The sequence below is a fragment of the Hylobates moloch genome, unplaced genomic scaffold (genome assembly GCF_009828535.3).
Source record: "Hylobates moloch isolate HMO894 unplaced genomic scaffold, HMol_V3 SCAFFOLD_11, whole genome shotgun sequence".
NCBI classification, from domain to species: Eukaryota; Metazoa; Chordata; class Mammalia; order Primates; family Hylobatidae; genus Hylobates; species Hylobates moloch.
This window is the reverse complement of record NW_026652286.1, coordinates 84,277,994-84,300,495: the sequence shown is the minus strand read 5'-3', so window position 1 is coordinate 84,300,495 and position 22,502 is coordinate 84,277,994. Positions and strand designations below refer to the sequence as shown.

General features: G+C 39.3%; 1 protein-coding gene and 1 pseudogene across 6 annotated transcripts in view; one reads left to right on the top strand and one right to left on the bottom strand.

Moving 5' to 3' along the window:
• The window catches only part of SIK2 (salt inducible kinase 2), a 136,284-nt gene that overhangs the window by 40,589 nt on the left and 73,193 nt on the right, over nucleotides 1-22,502 (bottom strand). For all 6 annotated transcript variants that reach the window (XM_032167348.2, XM_058446666.1, XM_058446662.1 and 3 more), the window contains one exon: nucleotides 2,265-2,426. In XM_032167348.2, the coding sequence (XP_032023239.1) occupies nucleotides 2,265-2,426 (162 nt within the window). The remainder of the gene's footprint in view (nucleotides 1-2,264; nucleotides 2,427-22,502) is intronic.
• Nucleotides 18,742-19,770, top strand: LOC116477211 (keratin, type II cytoskeletal 8-like; annotated as a pseudogene).

Sequence of the window (22,502 nt, the reverse complement as noted above, 5' to 3'; positions counted from 1 at the left end):
AAAAATAGTTCTCTTGGAAAAAAAAAAAAACAACTCCTAGAACTCCTTTGTGCTGTTGTTTTGGTAAATATTTTGTTTTGGTAATAAGGGAATGTAAAGGTGAAGCAGGAGTTTACCCCCTTCTTTCTACAGAGCTAAGGACTTAAAAAAAAAAAAAAAGAAAGACTTTCTCTGAAAAAGACAATTTTAGGGCAGCCGATGCTTTCAAGGAGCATTAAACAAAATATCCCAGTGTAAGTTCATTACAGAAGGTTGGCAAAAAAGAGTGAAATAAATGACACCAAATGGAAGGGCCAAAAGCAGAGGAAGGGAAAAAAATAAATGGAAGTGAACACACATAAACTATGAAAGCATTCTAATTTTGTGCATCACATTTTCACAACAAAAATGACAAATTGATACAAATCTTTATATATATGTATATATATGTGATATATATACACACACACACATACACACACACAAATGAATATAACAAATTAACTTAAAAACATTTTGTCTTATTCAGGCAATCCCATTAGAAAAAAAAATCAGAGACTACAGAATGGAAAATCCATTACATATCCTGTAACATATGTAATATTGACATTTAAAATGAGTAAAAATTATTTGCCTTCCCCTAATTGCCTAAGACAAAAACTAACGGGAAATGGCGCAGAAACCAATCAGTTCAATGTACAAACATGAGGGTTTTACCTTATATTTTATACCATAATACAGCAAACCGAGGAAGCTACTTTGTCCCTAAACTTACCGAGTTCAATGAGTATCCAACCTAACAGGTCAATTAATAATTTCTTGGTCAGTCCCTGTCATCTGAATGTCTCCCTGCTCTTCCTTTAACAATCTTAGAACAAAACACCACCATGTGTAACTTTGCTAAGCTTTTAACCCATGCTCTTTCTCTTCAAAACCCAAGTCAAACAAAATCTCCCTTACATACCTTCAACCTCTACTGCTGCTGCTCTCGTTCAGACTCATGTTTTCTTAAATGGACTATTGCACTAGATTCCTTATTAGTCTTCCTGTCTTCCACCTCACCCACATCTCCCACCTATCTTACTCTGCTGCCAGAGACATATTTCTGACAGGCAAATCTAATCATGTTATCCCAATTCCACTTTACCCCCACCCATGCCCTATAATTTTCAGTAGGCTGGACTCCCCGTTACCTACAGAATAAACTATAAAATCTTTGACATAGTATTCAAGATGTTTCATATTCTGGTCTTTACTTATCTGCTCCCCCTGTACCAATCCCGCATGCCTACAGATTTTACACCTAACCAGTTTTGAATTTACAGTTCCCCACCATTCCAATCTGTCTACCTGCCTGCAACATTCTGCTTCTGTTTATCTTCCTGACAACCTTCTCTAACTTCTGTCTCAAGTCTAAGTTCAAATAATTCCTTCTTTGTGAAGCTTCCCTGGCTCTTCAGGTAGACTGCTTGTTCCCTCACCTATATTCCCACTGCAGTTTGTATATACTTTTAAAATTGCAACTATTGTATTTTTTTCAGTTTTATTGAAGTGTAATTGACAAAAATTGTATATATTCAAGGTGTACATGTTATTTTTATATATGGATATGTTGTGAAATGATTTCCAGATATCATATTGTACTTAACATAGCATAGTACCTGATACATATTTATTGAGTGAATGAGTTTTGACTATGTAAATAAAGAGACTGAGAATATAAAATAAAACATTTTACAATTATGAAAAGGCAAGGAGAAAAACGGGCAAACTAATCTCTACCCAATTTAGTTTTCATGTTATAAATCAAAACCCTATCGTATCAGAGCAAGGAAAGGTGCTTTTCTGTCTCAACTATTTCTCATTCTACCTCCATCACTTCTTTTGCTTTTTCTCTGCTTCTGGCTGTAGCCATCAGTCATAATTAGGAGAGCAGGCCAGAGTACCAGCAATCAGTATTGCTCCTCCAGCCCTGTCCTTTCTCCAATCACTCTGACACTCAGATAAATGTACCTCTTCCAGCAGAGCACCCCCCCCCAACCCTGCCAATGGAATCTGGACACATCAGACCCCAGATGTAGCTCTGACCTGTGTATATTAATAATGAACTCATTCCCTTACTTTTAATTACACACAGAACTAAGGAAATGAATAAAATAGACTTTGAGAAAGCCTGATGTCACCAGGTAGAAATGCTGCTGAATCTGCGCCTGCAGGTCTGTTTCCACACACTGAGTGCAGTGGCTCACATCGGATCATATTAGAGCCAGTTGTGTCCCAGTTACCTGCTATTTTGATATTCATGTTGTTATCCAGCAGGAGATTTTCAGCTTTGAGGTCACGGTGCACAATCTTCCGACCATGACAATAATCAACAGCAGACAGGATTTGCCAGAATTTTCGCCTGGCTTCAGACTCATTTAACCGGCCATGATTAGCAAGATAGTCTATAAATGAAGAGAGGATTAAGAATTAGTCACCAACATAAAATAACTCCACTATTAGTAGTCAGGAAATTTTTTTCCTCAAAAATTTTTTTTTTGGCCAGGAGCAGTGGCTCACGCCTGTAGTCCCAGCACTTTGGGAGGCTGAGGTGGGCAGATCACGAGGTCAGGAGATCGAGACCATCCTGGATAACACGGTGAAACTCCGTCTCTACTAAAAATACAAAAAATTAGCCGGGCATGGTGGCGGGCGCCTGTAGTCCTAGCTACTGGGGAGGCTGAGGCAGGAGAATGGTGTGAATGCAGGAGGCGGAGCTTGCAGTGAGCCGAGATGGCACCACTGCACTCCAGCCTGGGTGACAAAGTGAGATTCTGTCTCAAAAAAAAAAAATAAATAAATAAAAATAAAAAATAAAATAAAAAAAAACAATAATTAGTGATAAAGTAACATGGTGTTTTCCAAGTTTCTTGACTTTGAAGTATTTCTTTTTCTTTTTTTTTGAGATGGAGTCTTGCTCTGTTGCCCAGTCTGGAGTGTAGTGGTGCGATCTCAGCTCACTGCAACCTTCACCTCCCAGGTTCAAATGATTCTTCTGCCTCAGCCTCCCGAGTAGCTGGGATTGCAGGTACCTGCCACCATGCCCAGCTACTTTTTGTATTTTTAGTATAGATGGGGTTTCACCATGTTGGCCAGGCTGGTCTCGAACTCCTGACCTCGTGATCCTCCTGCCTCAGCCTCCCAAAGTACTGGGATTACAGGTGTGAGCCACCGTGCCCAGCCTGGAGAAGTAGTTCTAATCATATTTCACTGGAGTCCAAATAAATGGTGACAGCCCAAGACCAGTCAGCAGCAAGCAGCATAATATTCACAGAACAACTCAACATGATTTTTTAAATGTCTAGGTACTCTATTTGTTGAAAAGCTTATTATTTCACACTTTAAAAAAATAAAATTTATGTAAAACAGAGGAAATAAATGAATTCTCTGACATCTTGTCACACAGAAGACATCTTTTCTGAAACACTGGTTTCATGCAATTATTATACAAACCACCTGTAACATGAGATATGGTGATACCTGGAAGTAGCTTAAATAATTTATGCCCTGTGCTGTTGGAAGGAATTCTCATCTACCCAAGAACAGGCAGATTTGTGCTCTAAACCAAACATTGTCATGACAACCATATTCTCTAAACTATAAGACAAATATATTTTGCAAGATATACTATCTTTATGCAATGTTATAATCTTTATTAAAGCAACTTACCTGAAAATTTAATTCTATGTAACTATGTACATCAATTCAATAAAACTAAACATTACCACTCATTAACATTTCACCCAAAGACCTGAAAGTCCTCTGAAATTATCTTTTGATCAACACAAATCTTGAAAGACTTTTAAATTTAACATAATTGTCCTAACGAGGGAACTGTATGAGTGACTCAATATTCCCAGTCACCTGCACACATTTTCTGCTCTAGTGTTTACTAGCTTACTGGTTTTTAAATTCCCTGCCTTTGGCACATGTCCTTCTCAATATTTACTATGTATTTTTTTCTTTAATTTTTCGAGACAGAGTCTTGTCTGTCACCTAGGCTGGAGTGCAGTGGTGTAATCTTGGCTCACTGCAACCTCTGCTCCCCAGGTTCAAGCAATTCTCATGCCTCAGCCTCCCGAATAACTGGGACTACAGGTGCACACCACTACGCCTGGCTAACTTTTATATTTGTAGTAGAGACGGGGTTTCACCATGTTGCCCAAGCTGGTCTCAAACTCCTGACCTCAGGTGATCTGCCTGCCTTGGCCTCCCAAAGTGCTGGGATTATAGGTGTGAGCCCCCATGCCTGGCCTACTTACCATAAAATGTACTAACATTTACACAATACTTTATACTTTACAAAGCATGTTCATATCACAGTGTCTCATTTCATCTTTCTAAAACCTTCTATGATAACTATTACTCAATTCCCATTTTATAGATGAGAAAGCTGACAATCAGAGGGATTAAGTAATCTGGCTGAATTTGTACAACTGGTGACTGAACAGTCAATCTGGGGCTGTAATATTTGACATATTTTTTTTATTACATTAAGCATCTTTACTAGACTCCTGTTGAAATCCTAACCATCCTTTTATTTTATTTGTTTATTTATTTTTTAGTCAGGGCCTCACTCTGTTGTTGCCCAGGGTGCAGTATGGTGTGCAATTGTAGCTCACCTCAACCTCAACCTCCTGGGCTCAATCAATCCTTCCACCTCAGCCTCCTGAATAGCTGGGACTACAGATGCACGCCACCACATCTGGCTAATTATTAATATTTTATTTTTTGTAGAGATGGGGTCTCACTCTGTTGTTCAGGCTGGTCTCAAACTCCTGGACTCAAGCAATCCTCCTGCCTTGGCCTCCCAAAGTGCTGGGATTACAGGTGTGAGCCATCACACCAGACCCTAACCATCCTTTCAATACTCTAATTAAATGCCACCTTGACCTTAAATAGTCCCTCTTCACTTCAAACAGAAATAACCTGTTCTCTCAACACCTTGTTACTTATCATACACTGCCTCACACTGTATGTAATAATCTGCATGTGTATCACAAATATCCCAAGGTACACACACATGTGTATACACATAGCCCTTACCTTAAAAGAGGGGTCCTCAACCCCTGGGTCACGGACCAGCACTGGTCCATGGCCTGTTAGGAACCTGGCCCCCTGCCACAGGAATGTGAACCCTATCGTGAACTGCACATGTGAGGGATCTAGGTTGCATGCTCCTTTTGAGAATCTAACTAATGCCTGATGATCTGAGGTAGAACAGTTTCATCCCCAAATCATCCTCCCCAACCTAGGTCTGTGGAAAAATTGCCCTCCACTTACTTGGTCCCTGGTGCCATTTAAAAGGTTGGGGACTGCTGCTGTAACACATAGTGTTTTGAAGTATTAAAGACAACTTCACTTAAGCTTCCTGAAGACAGGAACCGTATTATTCTCTTTCGTACTCTGCAATGCTTAGCATTAAGCATAAGCACAAAGCATCCTATGTATAATTCTTAGTACTTAGCTATTAGCCATATTCTAAATATTACAGGCTTTAAATGTAAGTGGGCATTTTATTCTTTTTTATGGGCTGGCATCAGAAACTGAGATGGTCAGCTCATTACATCTTCCTCTTGCCTTTGCAGAACCTGCATAAGTAGCTATCCATAATTCTAAAGGAGAACAGATCACTTAAGAACAAGTATGCATAATTTTTAGTCAAAATGTCCAAACTGCCAACAGAGACAGATTAAGAACTGGCAAGTAGACAATGTGCCTTCTCTGCATAAGAGCGAACCAGAGGCTCACTTCTACACTGGATGAGCTGGGAAGTCCACTATAAATACGGACCTTTGGACAAATATAACCTACTAAGGGGAATGCAATATGCTTTCTGTAAGCGAGTATCTTTTGAGTAGTTAATAGTATCTTTCCTAAGATTCCACACAAAACGCTATTTAAGCTGTACCCTAAATGAGACCATTTTTTCATGGACAAATGACTGACTTGTCCAAACAGACAACCTTTTATTTTTTCCCCCTGAAGAAAATGCTGAGTCAATGGAGGTTAGTGGGAAAGATTTTTGAGATTTTGGCAACACAGAGAAATCTAACAGGTTTAATGTGAACAAGTGGAAGTTTACATATATAGAAAGAGACCCCAAACTACTGACTACAAAACGAGTCCCGGGAAGCACAGTGGAATCTATTGTTATTGTTTTTTGAAGCTATCAGTCCAAATCGGGAGTACCACAGGCAAGGGGAAAGAAAAACTTTGAAACGTGGCATCAGGAAGGGCACTGTCTGAAAAACAAAGGCATGGTATATCTGAATCTAAAGTTACCATGTAAAGACAGAATCATCACCTATCAGTAAATGTATAACACACAGTGTGAGAAAAATGGTCTAAATTCCAGAGACAAACTATTTAGAGAAGTGGCACTTTCACTCTCTAGGTGAAAATCTCGGCAGGCATTCCGGTGTATCTATTATCTTCCCCATGCTTTATGATTTCTGCAGTGTAGGCATCCCTGAAAACTGTAACATCTGCTGAGAAATCAGTAATAGAAGTAAGTGAGCCAGAAACCTGTGGCTGCAAATAAAATTTGTTTAGGCATACATCAATCCCTTCGAGGAACAAAATCCAAGCTCAAGTTAATGCACATGGTCTTCAAGTTAACATACAAAAAGCACATTCATGTTTCACATTAAAAACTTTATTTATGGCCTGGTGTGGCAGCTTACACCTGTAATCCCAGCACTTTGGGAGGCTGAGGTGGGCGGATCACCTGAAGTCAGGAGTTCGAAGCCAGCCTGACCAACATGGCAAAACCCCGTCTCTACTAAGTATACAAAAATTAGTCAGGCATGGTGGGGGGTGCTTGTAATCCCAGCTACTCGGGAGGCTGAGGCAGGAGAATCGCTTGAACCTGGGAGGTGGAGGTTGCAGTGAGCCGAGATCGCGCCACTGCATTCTAGCCTGGGCGACAGAGCAAGACTCTGTCTCAAAAATAAATAAATAAATAATAAAAATAAAAAATAAAAACCTTATGATTACAGAACAAACTTATGAATGTAATAGCAATTGTCTATACTAACTGCTTATGTGTGTATTCTTGAGAGCTTGTTTGGAGGTTCTGGCAGAGGAGTGCAGCTACTCATATACCCTCGACCAAAGACCGGTCCTCCTCTATTGGGGATGGTTGTCCACTTCGACCGAGCATGCAGCTTTGGGAGGGACACACATGGAGGGGTGAGGGAGGAAGGGGACAGCCATCTAGCCAGCCAGATCAGCCGAATCAACCCTGGCGATCAGTGGAGTGACAGATGTCACAGCCAGATAGCTCTCATATCTGCTTATGTATTTTTGATGAATAAATACAGTTTTTAGAAAATTCTTGTTTCCTATGTTTATGTTGGTTCTAATTCTTAAGTGAAATGTAATTTTATGTTTGTTAACTTTAATAATGAAAACTTTTAAGGTTATATTTTGCATGTCAACATCCCCTCCAGTTTTGCTTTTCTGGTCATTATTTTTTATTGCCATTTTACAAAAATCATGGTCTGCAACAGAATGGCCAATTTAAACTCAATATTGACAGTTTGATAGTTTGAGAAATACTAGCATAGGCAAGGTAAACAGGCAATTATAATACACTGTGATGAAGGTTAGCATAGGTAGAAATGTCCTAATAAACACATTATTTCACAGATATCTTTTAAAATTTTCTATTATGAAAGTTTTGTACATACATAAAATCATATTAAATAAAACCCAAATTCGAGTTATCAACATTTTGTCATACTTGTTTCATTTATCCTTTTTTCCTCATGTAACATAAAGCAAATTTTGACATCAATTTGTTTCACTCTAAATACTTTTCTACGTGTCTCTTAAAAAAATGACATTTTCTTACATAAGTGCAATATCGTTATCAAACCTAACATAATTAAGAATTCCTTATTATCATCTAATACCCAGTCTGAATTCAAATCTCCATAGTTGGCTTGTTTGAATCGGGATACAAACCAAGATGAACATTTTATATTTGTTTATTTTGTTTCTGGAGCCCTTTTACGCTGGAACAGTACCCTTACTTTCACGCTCCCCCTCTTTCCTATGCCACTGACATGAAGAAACTGAGTCGGCCATCCCACATTCTGGATTTGTCCTTTGCTTCCTCACATTACTGTTTAACTTATTCTTCCGTCTCCTATAGTTTCTATAAAGGACTGAATAGATTCAGGCTTAGTATCTTTTGGGAGTGGCAATAATACATCACAGGTGCCTCTACTAGGAGGAATATAACATCTGGTTCTTCTTTTAGGAGTGCTAAGATTGGTCAGTAAGTACTGGGAGTGAGAGCCTGATCCTTCAATTAAAGATTCTTATCAATCTTTCTCCTAATATCATGGTTCTCAAACTCCAATGATTGTCAGAACCCTCAGAGGGCTTGTTAACACACAGCTTACTGGGACTTACCCTTAGAGTTTTTGACATAGTTGGTTTTGGAAAGAGCCTGAGATTTCGTATTTTTTAAAGAAGTATCCAAGTGATATTTAAGATGCTGGAACAGGGGCCTGACTTTGAGAACCACAGCACGAACAGTTTTAGTATTCATTAGTGGCTGTTACATGAATCAGTGATTTCATTAGGGGTTGCAAAATTGTGATTTTTAAATTGATTCCTGTCACGTTTATTAGGTGAAATTCTTCTGTAGAGAAGTATTTTTTCTTGTCAACTAGAGTTATTATTCTGAAAAAAACTTTAATAGGGGAAGAATGAATGCTTAATTCTTCCTCTTTAAGTACCAATTTTTAAAGTAAGGAGTTGGCACGCTAGCCACTTCCAATGATGACCATTAAGATTTGTGTGTTTATTTCCCAGCTTTCTTTTTTCTTTCTTTCACGATTCAAGCACCATAATAAATGACTACAAAGGAGTCTGAGATCAGCATAGGCAACATAGTGAAATATCATTTCTAAAAAAAAAAAAAAACTATCACCTTCATGTGGCTAAGCTTGGATCTGCTTTATTCTTAGCTGAATGATGTTAGTTCTTTTTCATAATCTTCTCATTTAGTGCCTGTTTCAGGGTGCCTTTCATTACCCCGGTCAAGAGATATCTTAACACTCTGGCCTTGGGCCTTCTGCTCACAGATCCTACTGAAAGTCTAATAAAAATGATACATACATACACATGCACATATACAATTTAGTATATCATTTCAAGGAGGTCTATAAAATCTTAGGTTTAATTCCAGGTTAAGAAACTCTGCCCTGGGAGATTTCATTCATTCCTTAGAATTTTTATAAGAATAATCTCCAAATTTGCCAATGATATTTGACATTTCAACAGCTACCTAATTATGTATTTATACAGATTTTCTTTCTGCCACTGCAATGTTATCAAGACAGAGCTCATCTTTCTTTTTATAAACTTCATTACCACCTTCTAAGTCACTATAACTATCATCTTACAGTCAGTCAACCTCAAAAATCCAAGAGTCATCTTCTATCAACCCTGAAGGCTGGTGCCCCAACACGCAGATTTCAAGTTATACACATTAAAGTTATATATAGTATAATTAATCAATGCTTTCAGTCTGCACTTATAGATAAGTACATTTCATAGCATAGTGCCTGATACATAATAAATGCTCAATAAATGTTCGTTGCTATCATCATCGTCGTCACTGCTTAGTGGTATCCCTTCTCTTCCCCCAGGGATAAAAGGCAGCCTTCCCAGCATCTTATCAAAGAAGTGCAGGAAACCCAGACAGCTGAGTTCCCTCAAGTCTCAGGGGTGTGAGAATCTTTGCATGACTATCTTTAAGCCTCATGTTCTTAGTCAGAAATTACTAGCATTCCTCAAAGACGGAGCTGAATAATAGCACAAAAGATTAATAATTTATGGAATTAAATATTTAATATTATGTTAAAAGGATTTAATTTGTAATTTCATCAATTTGTAATTTTGGAGTAAAGTAAAAAGGTTGATGCCAATTTAATATTTTATGCTTAAAGAATCTTTTTTTAAAAAAAAACTCAATTAAATCCTGGCAAGAGATTCCTAACCCACAAATCTGCAGACTTCACAATTCTAGTTACTAAATTTGAAGAGAAACAGTGTTTTCAGGAATATGACCACTATGAACGATGAAGCTCCAATAAGGTAATCAAAACTGGCTAATTTGCTCTCTTTAAAATATTTTGAAGAGCTATTATTTTCAATCTTCACATCTAAATCTGTACTCGTCTTTTCCTCTAACAGTTTTTTCTTTTAATCAGTACAAAAATGTTACTATGAAACCCCCCACCACTTTTTTTTTTGAGATGGAGTCTTGCCCTGTCACCCAGGCTGGAGTGCAATGGTGCGATCTTGGCTCACTGCAACCTCTGCCTCCTGGGTTCAGATGATTCTCCTACCTCAGCCTCCCAAGTAGCTGGGATTACAGGTGCCTGCCACCATGCCCAGCTAATTTTTGTATTTTTAGTAGAGATGGGGTTTCACCATGTTGGCTGGTCTTGAACTCCTGACCTCGTGATCCATCCACCTTGGCCTCCCAAAGTGCTGGGATTACAGGTGTGAGCCACCATGCCTGGCCAAAAAAACCCTTTTTATTGTAGATCAAGACTTCAAGACTTCTTGACAGCTCAGCTTGTGCTGGTTCTTGCCAATCACTCTTGGAATATTACTGAGAAAGGAAGTCCCATTAGATGAAATAATTTGAACTGTTTTTAGCACATCGATATATGTACCACCTGACATGTGAACACTAGCAGAAAATGGATTAGGTGTCTGATTCTATATTAATTAGGATAATGTGGGTTACCCTAATTTTAAATATTGGGTTATAATGCTATTTATAATATTAAACTTTTAACCTTGAGATATATTTATGAATATAAAACTACAGATTGTAAAACACTTTGCGTTTCTCTGTTTGTTTTTGTAAGCACATAATCATTTCAAATTGTGTGTTCGACAAAAATTAAGGAAATTGTTGCTTGTGGTATACTCTGGCAATTTAATTGTGCTTTCAGCAATTTCCCTACATTAGGCTGTTCGCATCTGTCAGATTCTGAATCAGTTCTTCAAGCTATGTGCAACTACTGAAGCAAACCATGGTCTTCTGAGAATTTTTAGTTACATAGTTGAAAGTTTTCAAGGTTACTTACAATTGACTTTCATGACTATATGTTCAAGTTTCTGGTTTAATTAAAAGCAAATATAGTCAAACTTTTCTAAAATTATTTATAATCCCCGCATAGAAGCTACTAGATTGTAATATATGATGACAGTAACAGATATCAAACAGATGACTTCAAACATTTTCCACATCTTTAATAAAACATGTAAGTAAAATACATGTATTTCTAGATTTCTTTCTACTTAGGAAGATTTCAAAATGTAGTAGAAATAAATTCTAGAGTCAGACAAGCCTGATTTTGAACCGAGGCTCTATTCTTCACTGCTGTGTCATGGTGGGCAAGTTATTCAGGCCTTGGGTTACTCTGATTTCTCAGTAAAAAACCACAAATTTTGTTTTTGCTGGGAGAGTCATACCTTAAATTGCTCTGTACATGAACTGGCACTTGATGGCAAAGAACCCTTAAAGGGGTTTTTATTCCACATCTATCCTACTGGCTTCTGCCCATACATAGCAATTTCTTTATCCTGTCCTGTCACATAAAAATATCATGCTGTCTGCAGCATCAAATAAGAGCCTAGTACTTACAACATAAAATGTACATTAGTAAGAAATTTATAATTCTAACTCTGAAATATTTAATAGGGCAAATCAAGGCTGATAAACATGCGCAGAAAACCATAATTTTTTTTGCCAGTTTCCATATATATGTAAAGATCTTAAAAAGCACCCTAAATATCTCAGTCAATGAGAATAAAATCAATTACCTAAGAGTGATAAGCACAGTAGCACAGGACTCAGGGCCCTCAACTGTCCTGACTCTTTTTCAGGTCAATCTCAAAGCACAGTGCTTTCTCCCTCATGGAATCAAATTAAGAAAGAAAGTTACACTACTTGAGTTTGAAGAATAAACTCCATTTGACAAATATTTGAGTGACTTATTTGTGTCTCTCACGATGCTTGGCACTTTGGCCTCATGAAACTTCCATTTGAGTGGAGAAAAAGACAATGAATAAGCAGACAAACATTACAATTTCAGGGGGCAATAAATGCTAGAGGTAAGGGATGATCAACTGGAAAGCATCTGGGTGAGGCCTCTGCAGATACGGTGATCATGAAAGGCTTCTTTTTGAAGGTATTATTTAAACTGGGATAAAAGCATTCTAAAAAAAGGTGCAGCACATTCACAAAACTGAAAGGAGACCAATGAGGCTAATGCATAAAGAACAGGGAAGGAGGAAGGCATACGATGAAACTGAAGAAGTGAAAGTCAAACTAAGCAAGATTTCTAGGCCTAACAAGGGGGTCTGTATCTTAAAATATTGAGAGCCACTTAAGGGCTTTAAGTAGATGAGAGACTTGACCTAATTTACATTTTTAAAAAGCACTGAAAAATAATGTGAAACTGTGAACTCAGGTTAATAATCTGTACAGTCCCGTTAAGCAAAAATTAAAACAAAAAATTTAAGCACCTCTATGACTATGGTCCTAAATGCTAATGTGGGAACCACCAGGAAATAAAATTCAGTCCCCAATGCAAACAAGTACATATAAGAAAAGAAGATTAAATAATAAAAACTTTAGGCTGGGCGTGGTGGCTTAAGACTGTAATCCCAGCACTTTGGGAGGCTGAGGTGGGCAGAACACCTGAGGTCAGGAGTTCGAGACTAGCCTGGCGAAACCCTGTCTCTACTAAAAATACCAAAAAAAAAAAAAAAAATTAGCTGGGCATGGTGGCACACGCCTGTAATCTCAGCTACTCAGGAGGCAGAAGTAGGAGAATCACATGAACCCGGGAGGCAGAGGTTGCAGTGAGCTGAGACCATGCCACTGCACTCCAGCCTGGGTGGCAGAGTAAGACTCCATCTCAAAAAAAACAAAAAACAAAAAACAACTTTAATCAGTACTTCAAGACAATAATAGAAAAGATGTCATGAGGCAATACTGGCTTACAGACAAGATGAGATACTGTCTGAAACATCAGAACTCTCTTAATATAATTCCAGAACAATAGCTGGGTTTTCTTACTGATTTCAATATATGTAGTAACATTTCATTAACTGTCCTGGAGCTGTTTTTTTTAGGCAATAATTAAAAAAAAATAACTGAATAGCCTGGGAAAGTGCCAGAGTCACATTTAATACTACCAGGTTATGAAGATGTCATCTGGATAGTATTAAACATTCCAGACAATTCCCCAAATAGGTACTTTCATCCCACCTATTTTTATCATCTCTCTAGGACCTCAAAGTCTGTTGTGAATTATTTCTAAGTGATGACTATGACTGGACTGACAAATGAGTCACTCTAAGCTGAACTACTGATATTGTGTGCTATTTACTCAATTTATGGTAGTGTTATAATATTTATAAATGCAATCTGGTCACACTTCTAACACCTTCTTTACACAGATAAATACATCCAGATAGCTATATTGATAAGCAATTATTTCTTAAGAAGGAAAGAAATGTAGTCTAAAGAACAGACTATGATTTACCAAAACATTCAATTTTTAGGAATTAGGATTCAAATGTCAAAATTGGAGAATAAGATACTGATGAAGGAAGCAGATTTGTTAATTTTAATATTTTGGTTTCTGTATAGAAGTACTCTAAAGATATCTACATTTTTAGCAAATATTTGAGATCTAAGACATCATCATTCATTCATAAATCAAAGGGCAAATATATCTCTTTTACTTCTTTCTTTGAGTTCTTCAGGCGAAAGAATAAAAAACAATGAAGCCAAGCTGGATGGTTCATTCAGAAATGTGCTCAACATCACTAATCCTTAGAGAAATGCAAATCAAAACCACAATGAGAGACCATCTCACAACAGTCCGAGTGGTTGTTATTAGAAAGTCCATAAAGAAGAGATGCTGGCAAGGTTGTGGAGAAATGGGAATGCTTATATACTGCTGGTGGGAATAAAAACTAGTTCAGCTGCAGTGGGAAGCAGTTTGGAGATTTCTCAAAGAAGGTAAAACAGAATTACTGTTCAGCCCAGCAATCCCATGACTGGGTATATGCCCAAAGGAATGCAAATCATTCTACCAGAAAGACATATATGCATGTGTATGTTCATTACACACTAATCACAATAGCAGAAGTGTGGAATCAACCTAGATGCCCATCAATGGTGGTCTGGATAAAAATAACATAATACATATACATGATGGAATACTACACAGCCATAAAAAGGAGGAAATACTATCCTTTGCAGCAACATGGATGCAGCTGGAAGCCATTATCCTAAGTGAATTAAAGCAGAAACAGAAAACCAAAAACTGCATGTTCTCACTTCTAAGTAGGAGCTAAACATTGAGTAACATTGAGTACACAGGGACACAAAGAAGGGAAGAAAGGCAATGGGGCCTACTTGAGAGTGGAGGGTGGGACGAGGGTGAGGGTTGAAAGATGGCCTATCAGGTACATGCTTACTAGCTGACTGACAAAATAATTTGTACATCCAAACCCCAGGAACATACAATTTACCCATGTAACAAACCTGCACATGTACTCGCTTGAACCTAACATAAAAATTGGAAGAAAGAAAAAAATTGGCACTGGGAACCCAAGAATATAGATTAAGCTGTGCTGAGCAGGAACAATTTTTCAATGAAGCTTTTTCAATACAGTTAGCTAACTAGTAAATCAAAGTTCTCGGGAAAACAAGTTCATGAAAAGTCAAGCCCTAGTTTATTAGCTAGTGGCTTGACTATGATGTGTTTACTGAGGTCCTACACAGTAAGTAATAATGACATCATGAAGTCACTTGTCAGAGAAAAGAAAGAAAACAGTGAAAGGGAAGGGCCAGCTGCAAAAACCAAAACTATCTGCTCACCTAGAAATCAAAGAGGATGGTGAATTCAGTGATGAATTGACAGGGTTGAAATACTGCTGTAGTACATTACTTTTCCCATTTCTTTACTCCCTGCCTGTAAGAGATTTATCCATACCCTTCGTCACATGACTTTGCAATGCCTCCCAGTAGAACAGGTGGTGCATATCCCTGCCTTGTTGCTTCTGGTTTTGGTCATGGAGAATGTGTGTGCTTTGATTTCATCTCCTATGTTTCTATCATCTACCATGAGAAAAGCATATGTAGAATGAGGGACATGAGGAGTAGATATGAACCCAATCATATAGCCTGAAATGGAGTAACCCTAAATAACTCATAGACAAAGAATATCTGTTGATGTAAGCCACTAAATTTTAGAGGCTGTTTGTTATTTAACATTATCACAGTAGAGGCTGGGCGTGGTGGCTTACACCTGTAGTCCCAGCACTTTGGGAGGCTGAGGTGGGTGGATCACCTGAGGTCAGGAGTTCAAGATCAGCCTGGCTAACATGGTGAAAACCCATCTCTACTAAAAATACAAAAACTAGCTGGGTGAAGTGGCATGTGCCTGTGATCCCAGCTACTTGGGAGGCTGAGGCAGGAGAATCGCTTGAACCTGGGAGGTGGAGGTTGCAGTGAGCCGAGACTGCACCACTGCATTCCAGCCTGGGTGACAGAATGAGACTCCGTCTCAAAAAAAAAAAAAAAAAAATTATCATAGTAGAAATATGACTGGTATACAATTTCCAATATTGGAAACAAGTTTACTCAGCTATAAAACTCACAATTGTACAAAGACATCTTTTGAACATTTTCACTACACAATTTACGATCGTGGTATTTTGGGTTCCTTAACTATTATACATGCATTATTTTTACACATCTGGATGACATCTTTAGATATTAAGACCAACCTGATTGGCTTTGAAAAACATTTGGTTGGGAACTATTCATGCGGACTATATTAATTATTAGCCTCATTAAGTAAGATGATGTAGAAAAGACTAGTCTCAAGTTTCCTCTCAGAAAGAAGTCACTTGAGCACTTTTTCCAAGCCAGTTCACCCACCAGACTTACCCACTGCCTTCTATCTCCAAGTTCAATACTGGGAAAGGGAGACAACTGGTTCATATGAAGAATCATATGATCCAATACCAGAAATATAGGGAGATAAAAGAGACAGAGGGGTTAGTTATGGCTAACTCCTAAATCAAGGGAGCAATAAATGAAAGACGATATTTCCACAACATGGACTAACGTGGAAAACACTGGGCTCTGTTCTCAGCTCCTGGGCCATCACTTAGTCTCTGTAGGCCTGTTTCTAAATATAACTGCATAACCTCTAAGAGTGCTTTTTTTTTCTTTTCTTTTTTTTTTTTTAAAAAAAGCTCTGTCGCCCAGTTTAGAGTGCAGTGGTGCGATCTCAGCTCACTGCAACCTCCGTCTCGCGGGTTCAAGTGATTCTCCTGCCTCAGCCTCCTGAGTAGCTCCCGTGCCACCACGCCTGGCTAATTTTTATATTTTTAGTAGAGATGGGGTTCCACAATGTTGGCCAGGCTTGTCTCAAACTCCTGATCTCAGGTGATCTACCTGCCTTGGCCTCCCAAATGCTAGGATTACAGGTGTGAACCACCGCACCCAGCCTCTCTAAGGATGCTTTTTCATTCAATATTAATACTTCAAAGGTTATCAGTTTTATATAAAAATGTGACTTCAAATATTCTTTTGGCTTATTTTTATCTAATCTCTTACCCTGTAATTTCTAGTACAAAAATTCTGAGGGCACTTGTTTTAGGACTGGAGAGAAGTTAGATGTATGGAATGGCAGCTCTGAAATTGCTTCTCATTCAGCAGTGAGGCTGAAAGGACAACATCCTAAGTAGAAAATATCTGATTGCTAGAAGCCAGAACAGAACAAATCCAAGAGGCCCACAGGAAAGTCAAAGGTAAACGGCTCCAGTTTGGGCAGTATTCAGGGATCTAACACAGGGAGGAGAGCCTGGATCTCCACCTACGGTAGTTTCAGAAAACAAGACCTGACATTTCACAAAGCTAGCAGTAATGTGCCAAAACAGGAGTACTTAGAGAGCAGAAATACAATCAAATGACAGAATGGATATCAAACCTTGTGACCATGTAGCTATTTAATAAATGTTTCTTTCAACAACAGCAAAAGAAACTGACAACACTTCTAAAACTTGCTGGCTCTAAGAACTTAGTGATAATGACTCTGACTAACAGAGGAACAGGTAGTCTTGAGCAAGGTTTTCTTCTGTGGCCTTTAAAAGTTCATATTCAGCAAAAAGACATGACTTCATAGAGTTGGGTTTGCAGATTCAATATTTACATTTAATGATGTCTCCAGGTGGTTTAAGTGGTTAGTCTTGAACCACAAGTGTAGCTAACCAGTTAAGAGATTAGAATGGGTTTCCAATCATTACTCGTAGGGAAACCAAACATGCTATGTAATCCTGATGCACAAAGTTTAAAATAAAGGCAAGTTTAAAATACAGTACTCAAAAATACAGTTTGGTATCTTTCTCACTAACCCTTAAGTTTTGTTAAAGCCAGATTTTAAACGAATAGTGGTCGAATCAAGAGAGTTTAGAAAGTGTCTTACTCTGCGTCCTTCGCTCAAAGGTCTGGACCTACCAAAGTTAAAACATCGTTCTAGGGCCGGGCGCGGTGGCTCACGCTTGTAATCCCAGCACTTTGGGAGGCCGAGGCGGGCGGATCAGGAGGTCAGGAGATCGAGACCACGGTGAAACCATGTCTCTACTAAAAATACAAAAAATTAGCCGGGCGTGGTGGCGGGAGCCTGTAGTCCCAGCTACTCGGAGAGGCTGAGGCAGGAGAATGGCGTGAACCCGGGAGGCGGAGCTTGCAGTGAGCCGAGACTGCACCACTGCACTCCAGCCTGGGCAACACAGCAAGACTTTGTCTCAAGAAAAAAACAAAAAACAGCAACAACAAAAACAAACAAACAAAAAAAAACATCGTTCTAGGACTCGAAAGACATTAAAAGTCCTTGTATCCTCTTGAAGGTGTTGTTTCTACAGATTTCAGAGCAAGAGTTTTCTGACTACCTTGTAGGTGTTTAGTCAGCAGCTTCTTGACAGTCTCTGACCTACCTTTCCAATCAATCTTTTCTACCATCTTCCTTCCTCTTCTAGTGGAAGGAAAAAAAAATAATTTAATGGTAAATTCATTTTGCTTTCTAGGAATTAAGACATGCTTAATCTAATCACTATTTAACTATCCAATTATTATGAGGTTGTTAATCAAAAGTAAATTATAATCTAGAAGTAGCTTTTCTGCTCCTTCTCAAATCTCTGTCTGGTTTGGCCACTCCTGCCTCCACTGTGTCCATCAGGGTGACCCAGAAGTCCTACAAGGTGTCCACCTCTGGCCCCCGGGCCTTCAGCAGGTGCTCCTCCATGAGCAGGCCTGGTGCCTGAATCAGCTCCTTGAGCTTCTCCTGGTGGGCAGCAGCAGCAGGTTCCAGGGTGGCCTAAGGGCCAGCATAGGTCTGAGTGGAGGCTATGCTGGGTCCAGTGGTATGGGGGGCATCACAGCCATTATGGTAAACCAGAGCCTGCTAAGCTCTTTTAAGCTGGAAGTGGACCCCAACATCCAGGCCATGTGTAACCAGGAGAAGGAGCAGATCAAGACCCTTGACAACAAGTTTGCCTCCTTCATCAACAAGTTGTGGTTCCTGGAGCAGCAGAACAAGGCATTTGAGACCAAGTGGAGCCTCCTGCAGCAGCAGAAGATGGCTGGGAGCAGCATGGATGAGACGTTCGAGAGCCACATCAACACCCTTCGGTGGCAGCTGGACACTCTGGGTCAGAGAAGCTGAAGCTGGAGGTGGAGCTTGGTGATATGCAGAGGCAGCTTGAGGACTTCAAGAAAAAGTAGAAGGATGAGATCAACAAGCATACAGAGAAGGAAAATGAATTTGTCTTCATCAAGAAGGATGTGGATGAAGCTTACATGAACAAAGCAGAGCTGGAGTCTCGCCTGGAAGGGTTGACTGATGAGATCAACTTCCTCAAGCAGCTGTATGAAGGAGATCCGGGAGCTGCTGTCCCAGATCTTGGACATATCTGTGGTTCTGTCCGTGGACAACAGCTGTTCCCTGGACATGGACAGCATCATCACCAAGGTCTGTGCCCAGTATGAAGACATCTCCAATCACAGCCAGGCCAAGGCTGAGAGCATGTACCAGATCAAGTATGAGGAGCTGCAGAAGCTATCTGGAAAGCACTAGGATGACTTGCATTGCACAAAGACAGAGATCTCAGAGATGACCCAGAACATCAGCTAAGGGCCTCAGAGACCAGAGGGCTTCCCTGGAGGCTGCCATCAGATGCTGAGCAGTATGTGGGGAGCTGGCTGTTAAGCACACCAACGCCAAGCTGGTGGAGCTGGAGGCCGCCCTGCAATGGGCCAATCAGGACATGGTGTGGGAGCTGCATGAGTACCAGGAGCTCGTGAACATCAATTTAGCCCTGGGCATTGAGATCACTACCTACTGCAAGCTGCTGCAGGGCAAGGAGAGCTGGCTGGAGTCTGGGATGCAGAATATGAGTATCCATAGGAAGACCACCAGTGGCTACTCAGGTGGGCTGAGCTGGGCCTATAGGGGCCTCACAAGCTCTGGTCTCAACTATGGCCTGGGCTCTAGCTTTGGTTCTGGTGGGGGTTCTGGCTCCTTCAGCTGCCCCAGCTCCTCCAGGGGCCTGATTGTGAAGAAGATCAAGATCCGTGATGGGAAGCTGGTGTCCGAGTCCTCTGATGTCCTGTCCAAGTGAACAGCCATGGCAGCTCCTCCCTGCCTACCTCCTTCTATGGCTGTCCCAGAGCCTGTTGGTGAGGCAGCTGTGCAGGGGAGCATAAGGAAAAGGAGACCCACCTGAGGCTCAGCCCTAGCCTTCAGCCCCCCTGGAGGAGTTTATTGCCTGGGGTACCCACTCTTGCCCATGCCCCCAACTAAAAACCAGTTCAATTATTTTTTTCCAAAATAAAGCCCCAGTTAGCTCTGCCAACCATCAAAAAAGAAAAAATTATGATTCTTTTATAATTTTGATTGTACACTTAGTCCTGTTAGAACTGCATGAATCCAAGAGGAGCTCAAGCCTTGCAGAAATTCTGAACTTTCTCTACTTTAAAGTTCATCATGCACTAATATTCCCAACAGTTCAAACAGATTACCTCATGTGCTATTCAAATATTTTGTGGACCATTAAACTTTTATATAAATAAGGGTGTCTATTAACCAGACAAGCTGGAAAAAGCCAGTGATCTGTCAATCCCTTTGGATTTGATTCTTTGAAATATGCAGGATTAAGCTGTCAGTGCCACCACGGATTTATAACTCACATGCAGTGAGTTTCTGGCTTTATGTTTCACGAAGAAAATTTAATCATGCAGATGTATGACAAACATTTCATTCACAGTATTTTAAACTACTATAATTAGGTTGCAGCTTGTGCCATGAATGGGACAGAGTTTTATCAAATATGGGCATCTCCATAACACACAGATTAAAGGCGCAAAAGTGGCAGCAGGGAGGAGGGATGAAGAGAGGCTGATTAATGAGCACAAACCAACCATTTGAGAGATGAAATGAGACCTAGTGTTGGATAGATCAGTGGGGTGACTATAATTTACAATAATCCAATGTATAGTTCAAAACACCCGGAGGAGAATAATTACAATAGGAGGTTTCAGCATAAAGAAAAGACAAATATTTAAGGTGACAGATATCCCAATTACACAAATGTGATCTTTACAAATTATATGATTATTACATGTACCCTGAAAGTATGTACATCTATTATGTATCAATTAAAGAAGTTTTAAAAAAGGTAGAAAAGATACTTTAGGAGCTGAAAATGTGGAGCAGGGTTTGGAAAGAAAGGGAGCCAAGATCAGAGAGGATGGGAGGGGGTTAAGGAAATGATGCATTCAAAAGGCAAACCAAGTCAGGGTCTAAAGGCCAAAAAGTCTAAATACTGGGTAAATTGCCATAGCCAGAAGACAGCTAAGGATTAACAACCTAATTGCTTGTTTACCAAGTTGTCCAACTCAGTCTATTAGTATTTTTTTGGTGTGGGAAAACTTTTCTTTCTTTCTTTTTTTTTTTTTTTAAAAGAGATGGGGGGGTCTCATTATGTTGCCCAGGCTGGATTAGAACTCCTGGGCTCAAGCGATTCTCCTGCCTTAGCCTCCAGAGTAGCTGGGACTACAGGCATGCACCACCATGCCTGATTTTGGGAAAACATTTCTAATTTTATATGGAAGTTAAAATGAAGAAGTTTTTAAAATAATAATTTTAATTAAACACAATTCCATAAAGTTGTAATATCTCTAAACAGATGAGTAGCAACAATTTTTCTGACGTCAAGTCTTAGATTCTGAGAGATAGACACTTAGATTCTGAGAGAAATAAATATACACATACAAATGTATTTCCTCTAGCACTCTCTCACACACACACACTCTCTCTCTCACCCTGTCCAAACTCTTAACCAGTCTAGTTGTATTCTAGTTAAAATGAGATCTGCTTGGAAGCATAGAGAAAAGAATCATGTGAGTCACAGTAAAGGAGTTAACTGTAATTCTTGTTCTCTTTAAAACTTTCATTTTATATATTTCCTTCTTGAATTATCTATCAGCTATTCACTCATTAATAAAGTATTAGGCACCCTGATGTGTAGCCTCAACTATCAGCTGTCTACTCATGGTTATCTGTGATGCCACTCTAATCTTAGAGCTAATCTCCACACCCTGCCCTCTCTCCACATCCAATCCATCAACAAATCCTTTCAACTCTTAACTATGACATGTCCAGGATCCCACCATTTTTCTTGAACTGCATCAATCCTCCTCTAGTGCAAGTCACCATTACCCCTTGCCTGAACAATTAGAATAGTTTCTTAACTGGTTTTCCTTTTATCTTTGCATCTGTCTTCCATTCTTGACAGAGTAGCCAGAGCAATCTTTAGAAACAGCTATATCAGTCCTCTGCCAATAATCCTCCAATGGCTTCCCACGTCACTCGGACTAAAACCCAAAGTTGTTACCATGGCACAATAAGCTCCTATATGACTGGAAACTGAAGACATCTTTAATTTAATCAAAATAGATGAGGGCTCAAAAATTATAAAATATAATGAAATGTTACTGGTCCTAGCTCAGACCTAAGGTGTGTACTCAAATTTATCAATGGTGACTACCAAAACCAAACCTTAACCTTTGACACAGAATTACATTCACAAGTTTGCAAGAACACATACAAGTTTGTTCAGTGCAACATTATTTGAAATAGCCCAAACCAGAAGACAAATGTTTGTTAATAGAGGAATGGTTAAACAAATTATGGCATATAATTATACTATATGGAACACTATGAAGCTGCAAAAATGTGATGAATCCTTAAGCATTTACACAGAAGTATCTCTCTTTCCCTTGTGCATGTGGATGCACATGCACGTGCGTGCACACACACACACACACCTGTTACTTTAGTTATTCCATACTG